Source organism: Eurypyga helias, unplaced genomic scaffold, assembly GCF_000690775.1.
Source record: "Eurypyga helias isolate BGI_N326 unplaced genomic scaffold, ASM69077v1 scaffold45748, whole genome shotgun sequence".
NCBI lineage: Eukaryota > Metazoa > Chordata > Aves > Eurypygiformes > Eurypygidae > Eurypyga > Eurypyga helias.
The window spans coordinates 1-6,544 of NW_010269680.1; the positions used below are offsets into that span (position 1 = coordinate 1).

The 6,544-nt window shown below is 55.9% G+C and overlaps 1 protein-coding gene across 1 annotated transcript; it reads left to right on the forward strand.

Moving 5' to 3' along the window:
* Positions 1-66: 66 nt before the first annotated feature.
* Positions 67-3,419, forward strand: NCDN (neurochondrin). The gene is made up of 6 exons (XM_010158177.1): positions 67-168; positions 520-1,506; positions 1,725-1,951; positions 2,078-2,302; positions 2,527-2,669; positions 2,983-3,419. The coding sequence occupies exons 1-6, from the start codon at positions 67-69 to the stop codon at positions 3,417-3,419; spliced, it is 2,121 nt and encodes a 706-aa protein (XP_010156479.1).
* The last annotated feature ends 3,125 nt before the right edge of the window (positions 3,420-6,544 follow it).

The following is a 6,544-nucleotide window of genomic DNA, read 5'->3' on the forward strand; positions in this document are numbered from 1 at the left end:
CGGCCGCAGGCGGACGGGCAGACGTCCGGGCGAGGGAAAGACCAGAGAGACCCCGGCTGCGTGGCCATGGCCTCGGCCTCCGGAGACACGAGCGCGACGCTGAGGAGATGCCTGGGTGTGCTCAGAGACGCCAGAAACGACAGCGAGCAGTTCGCAGCCCTGCTCCTGGTAAGGGAGCGCTGCGGTGCGGCGCCATCGCCTCAGCCACGGGCAAGGCGAAACCCGCCGTTGGGAGCGTCGGGGCGAGGTTCTGCCGTGCCTCAGCGTCCCCACCGGCCAAGTGGGGGGAGTCTGGCCTCAGCGTGGATGTGCGGGGGGTTAATCAGCGTTTCCGCGGCTCTTGGAAGAGTCCGGCAAAGCTCTGGGGTAGCACGTAGGCCGAGTGCCCCGCTCAGTGGTTACGGATTCACTTTTCCGTACTAACGAAAGTTGTTTATGCTTCTGATTTTCATGTCCGATTATGTGAGTTTAGCAAAGCCCCTTGCCGTGCTTCGCACTCACCCCTGGTTTGCCTTACAGGTGACCAGAGCGGTCAAGGCCGGAGAAGTAGACGCTAAGACCCGTCGCCAGATCTTTGACGCGATTGGATTCACGTTTCCCAATCGTCTGCTCATCTCCAGGAAGCCCCCGGCGGGCTGCCCCGACCACACCTTCCGGGCACTGGGCCTCACTCTGTTGGCATGTTTCTGCACCGATCCGGAGCTAGCTGGTCACTCCCAGATCCTGAACAAAATCCCAACCTTCAATGACATCCTAGTTTCCCCCTGCGATCCAGACAGCACGTCCATGATCGATGACGCGTACCAGTGCCTCAGTGCTGTCCTGGCCACTGCCAGGGGCCCCAGAGAGTTGGTGACCAAAGGGACAGTGTCTGCCCTGTGCCAGGTCTATGTGAATTGCAGTTATGGCTCTGACCGTGCCTTGACGCTGCTCTTGGGGCTTTTGGCCATAGCAGAGGCGAAGTGCTGGCAGAGAGACGCTCCACACCTCCTGGCCGTGCTGAGCAAGCTCTCCGAGGATTTTCTCAAGGCTGAAGACATGACCAAATTTGAGCTGTGTGAGGTTCTGCCTCGCTTCATCCCTCTGTCGCCACCGCTCACGCAGGACTCTCAGGGTTCCGAGTGCCTCCATCGACTCTACGAAGGGCTGGCTAACATCTTGGGCAGTAAACTCAGCCAGTCGCAGCGGGACCCTGCCCTGAAGCTTGCTGCCTGCCTTGTGCAGGCCTGTGGCTCAGAGTGGATCCCAGCAGGGAGTGCTGGAAGCAAGTTCCTGGCCTTGCTGGTGAACTTGGCTTGTGTGGAGGTCCGCCTGACCCTGGAGGAGCCAAATCCCTTTGAACTGGAAGGGAAAAAAGAGGTGGTAACAGCCTGCTATGTTCTTATTGAGTTGGGGATCCAGGAGTGCCTGAGAGAAGAAAAACCGCTGCTAGAAGAGATGCAGAAAATACAGCTCATGAGGATCATGGAGGAAGCTTTTGGAGCTGTAATATTCTACTTGAGACAGGTGATGCAGGGGTTTCAAACAACATGTTTTTTGGGGGTTTCTCTGGAAGGCTTCGATAGCTGTTTGCTAGGATGCCTAGCGGGTGCTCGGCAGCTCACAGCCATAGCTGTGCAGTGCAAAATGTGCATCGTGGCCCACTGTGGTTTTTATACCTGCCGTAGCTCGACAGGACAGCAGCCCTAACATATCGTTTTCCATCTGCTTGCTTCTTCATGCAGGTTAAACAGGAGGAGCTACAAGATCCTTTCATATTTGCTTCTGTTCGGATCCTTGGAGCCTGGATGGCAGAAGAGACATCCTCCCTCAAGCAGGAAATCTGCGAGCTCTTGCCTTTCCTCGTTCATTATGCCAAGAAGCATTTCAAAGAGGGCAGCCCAGCAGCGAGTCTTCCCCAGCCAGAGCTGGTCAGCACTGAGGGCTCTGGCCTCCCCGAGGATGCTCTGAGGTATCTTCTATTTTCCATACTCTCTGCAATACCAATTCTGTGGCTCTTTCCCCCCCCCACAATTGGATGTAAACACAGAGCTTAGCCCCATTGTACCTCATGTTCCCAATTTCTTTCCCCTCCCAGATTTCTGCTGCCTGGGTTTTGCCATTTAACAGCAGAGGATAGGCCCCGGGACATCCTCATCTCAGAAGGGGCACCAGCACTGCTGTGTGAGTACTTCCTGCGTCAGTGGGAGGTGCTGACCTCCGAGCCTGGGTCTCTGCCTCCACTGACAAGCACCGAAATGAGTCTACAGACTGCCTGTGGGATTTTCCTTAACCTGGTGGTGACAGCACCAGACCTCATCAGGTAACAGAGCTGCAGGAGCTTGCTTTAAGGTTGTCAGTGGGAAAAAAAGTGGGCACATCATGAAATGAGCTTGCAGGATCTTTTAAGACACTATACTCAAAAAAGAGATGTCCCTTTTTCAACACCCATTCTGCTACTTTTTTGGTGCTGCATTTAACCTTGACATTTTCAGGTGCTTCTGGCTCTGTTCAGGAAACGTGTCTTAGGGTTTGCTTTCTCTCTAGGCAAGACAAAACCTTTTCCTCCTTGATGGACATGTTGCTGAAGTCTCTTCCGCTTCTGCTGCCCCAAAAAGATCACCTGGCCCTAGCAGCGAACATTGCCACCCTGGGCCTGATGATGGCCAGGATCCTTGCAAGTTCGGCAGGTAAGAGTTCCCGTTGGCAAAGCTGCATGTTGTTCTGCACAGGCAGAACAACTGGTTCTGGCTGGTTGGGCTGGAGAAAGCAAATGCAAGGAAAACAGGTCCAGTTTCTGTCATTGGAAAAGTGACAAAACAAACCTAGAGGAGCAGGGGATGTGTAGAAGATTCAGCAGGCCAGTGTGCTGGGATTAAGAGGTGTCTGGGGCAGGAGGGTGGTATTCTGCTCTCCCTGAGGGCCCTGCTGCAGACAGACTCTCCAACGGGTCCCTCCTTTGGCTGAGCAAGCTCTCCATCGAGTCATTCATTTCTTTTCCAGTTCTCCAGGGGACCCAGTCTGCTCGGGAGTTTTTCGGAGCTGCCATTCGCTTCCTGTCACAGGCTCACACTGCCCAAGCAGACCCCGGTAGCCACTGCTTGGCCGTGACCGTGTCTCCTGCCTACACGAGTGCCTGGGCTGACGTCCGTGAGCTCTGGTTCCTCGGGATGCAGGCCTTCGCCGGCTGCGTGCCGCTTTTCCCCTGGCTCCCGCAAGCTGTTCTCCAGGCGCGGTGGCTGGAAGACCTCTCGGAGTTACTCACCCGCGTTGCTCCAGCCTCAGTGGATTTTGAACTCGTCGCTGCTTTCCAGGGTGTGTTGGTAGAGCTGGCCAGAGCCAGCAAGCTGTGCAGGGACGTGATCCGGTCGCACCGCGGCGGGGAGTGGGCCAACCTTTACGGAATGGCAGCTTTGGAACAGTGTCTGTCTGAGCAGTGAAGAGCCAGCAGCATCCTGTGCGGGAAGTGAAGCCACACACCCGCCCAAGGTCTGTTCAACATTTCTCACACACCCTTTGCTGCCAGGAGGGGGTCAAAAAACGTTGAAATGACCAAACTTCCTAAAACTGGAGCGGTGCAGCAGAGCTCAGTGGGATTTGTACTGTCCACAGCCTGATACGCAGAACTGTTGCTGCCTCAGAACGTTTCAACACGCACCTGCTTGACTTTTTGTCAGTATTTCTTTCTAAACCCAGCCTGTTGTGTTATTAAAGACATTTTCTGTTGCTTTGTTTTTCCAACCTCTGTGGTGTTGGGATTCATTTCTGCCCAGGGCCTGGAGAGGTGCCTGCTTCTCCCTGACACACTCTCCCAGTTTTATCCCAGCGAGCCCTTCAAGATGTCATCTTATCTTACGTTGGCAGCCTGCACGTGGCAGTGAAGTAACTTGGTGCTACACGTAGGAGCCTGCAAAAGGCGGGAACAGGAAAAGCTTCACTAGTTACCGGTAGCAGTAACTCTGCAACTGGGCCCCGACCTGTTCCCTACTGGTGTGAAGATGCACAAAGGCCCTTTTGCCCTGCAGTGGGACAACCCTCCCTGCTCCTATCCATGACTGGAACCGTCATCCCAAATTCACGCCTAGAAAACCCTCACCGCACCCCTTGGCTGCACTCGAGCCCCATAAAACACCCGCACAAGGCACGGCCGCGGGGGCTCCCTTTTGCTCAGGCAGATCCCCCCCCTGCAGGGACGGGATGTGTTGGGGGAGTTCACTCTCGCAAGGCGAGGGGTTCAGCCTGCAGGGGCTTGGGCTCTCTGGAGACCTTCGGGTACGGGTTGTGAAAGCAGAAATGGGTGAAATACCCGGCACTCACTCCCCGCAGACCGAGGGGTAGTTCACTTTGCAGAAGAGAAAGGCTGCACGTACCTGGGAGCAGATCACTCGTGCCACTGGCTTTTGCAGCCTGGGCTGCCAGTTCTGGGGTACCGTCTGAGCCTCAGTATGAAACCCCCTTCGTCGGGGGGTATTTCGGAGCGTGGCCACTGGGTTGGCTCCGGCCGGAGCGAGCTCCCTGCTCGGGCTGCAGCCGGGGAGGCTTTTCCACCAGGTGTCAGTCGAGGAGCTCCTTGGAACCAGCAGCCCCGCTGCGACCGGCTCTCCAGCCAGATCCTGATCCTGGCTGCCCCCGCCCCCCCTCGTGCTGGGGGTGTGTGGAATGGTCTGTCCGAGAGAAAATCAAGCGAGGAGCTCTTAAAAGCAGGGCTGAGTCTGGACGTATTCCTGCTTTATACCATATTTTTACCTCGTTGCTTTACGAAAGCAAAACGCTTTACACAACTGGAGAGGAGGCAGCTACTGCTCGGGAAAAGTATCTTTCTGATCTTTCCAGCTCAGCCCTGAAAAAGTTAATGCAAGTTGGAACAAAGGTAGGTGCTACCAGAAGAAAGCGATGCAAGCCAAACAAGCAAATGAGCCTCCTGGCCTTGGAAAAGAGCATAGCTCTGCTTGAGCGTGGGCTGGGAGAGTCTCCCCGTCCTGCCAAGAACACCTCATCCCTGCACGGTGGGGAAACATCAGTGCGTTGGAAGAGTCAGAAACACACTTCAGATTGTCAGAAAAAAACATCCAAACCCTCAAAAGCTTTTACCTTTGACTATTCCCAGTCCCGTATGCTGTTCTGCCTCTGGTCACAGGGCGTGGGCTTCCCATTAATGAAAGGCTATCGTTAGTGGTAACGAGAGATACGTGCCTGTATCAGCAGGAGGGTGCTCTCCTCTCCCCCGGCGCTGCGCTGGGCTCGCCGTGGTTAGTGGTGCCGGTTTGGCCATCGTTCATCCCCACGGGCAGCAGTAGGAGCTCCCACAACACCTGCCCAGAGATCCAGGCTGGGCCTGCAGGTCCCTGTCCAAGACCAGAGCAGTCCTACGCCGAGAGGCCTTTGTCTCCTGGTATTTAATTCCAAGGCAGGCTACCTGCTTACAGCATAGCCACACTCCCCGGGAGCAAACCGAGGGCCCGGGGAATTCCTCCTTCACCACAGCCCAGGGCAGTGGGTTTTGACCACCCACAGGTGCCTGGGGAGGAGCCACCCACCCCTCGTTCTCACGCTCCTCCATGGGAAGTCCCTTCAGGTGGGAGAAAGCCCATCCATGCCTCGCCAGAGCCGGACCGTCCCACAGACCCTGATGGCTCGTCAAGTCCTTGTTTCTTTGCGTAACACAAAACACACTCCTCTTGGCTGCTCGTGAGCTGACAGAGGACAGGTGAAACCTTGCTCTGGGATGCTGAAAGCCAGAGGAGATGGGTTGTGTACATGCCAGGGCTCCTTGAGCAGTATCACAGCTCTCATGTCCCAGGACACCACTTTCCAAACACATTCTCAGGCAGAGCACCCCGAAAAGGCTGTTTTCCTTCCCCAAGACCACTGGGCTCTGACAACGGGCACGTTCAGGAGGGGAGAGCACAGGACCTGGTGGAGGCCTCACGCCATGCGGGCGTCTCCGCTGGCTCTGCTTGTGCTGGTCTGCAGGCCCCGGCGTGCCCGTGGTGGCCCTGCCCAGCGCAAGGGAACGGGTGCCCCAGCAGCCTGGCCAAGGCTTCAGAGGCTGCGGGGTGACTCCTCGGCCACCCCGAGCTTTGCAGGCCCAACCGCAGGTTCTGCCACCGGCAGCTGGCATCTGCGGGCATCGATCCTGGAGTGCCATGAAGGTGGATGATCATCCTAATGTCCCCTGCCTGCCATAGCGCTTTCAGATCCTGGTACAGAGTGGGATTGCAGCCAGCAACACCCAGAGCAAACGCAGCTTTATGTCCCAGGGCATTTTCAACACCAGGACGAGCTCTCCAGGAACGAGCTTCCCTGTGGCTCGGACAAGACGGATAAAGCCCCAGAGGAGCAGATGCACATGCTGTTTTGCTTTGACAGCTTACGTGTCATAATGCCATTGCAAACCCAACCATGGCACACATTATCGCACTGTGTTTATTCATTTCACCCCAAAATCACTGGCAATAAAATTAAATATTTCATAAGGTTGTTATTTGGCTGCTGTGCTACGGGAACCAAGCGCAGTCCCCTCCCACAAACCTCTTGCTGCAAGCTGTAGCAGGACTGGTGAGGG

Excerpts from the sequence above, each read along its gene's own strand:
- NCDN (XM_010158177.1), top strand. The coding sequence starts at position 67 with ATGGCCTCGGCCTCCGGAGACACGAGCGCGACGCTGAGGAGATGCCTG. Across the intron at positions 1,507-1,724 it reads TAATATTCTACTTGAGACAG|GTTAAACAGGAGGAGCTACA; the intron begins GTGATGCAGGGG and ends TTCTTCATGCAG. Across the intron at positions 2,303-2,526 it reads ACAGCACCAGACCTCATCAG|GCAAGACAAAACCTTTTCCT; the intron begins GTAACAGAGCTG and ends CTTTCTCTCTAG.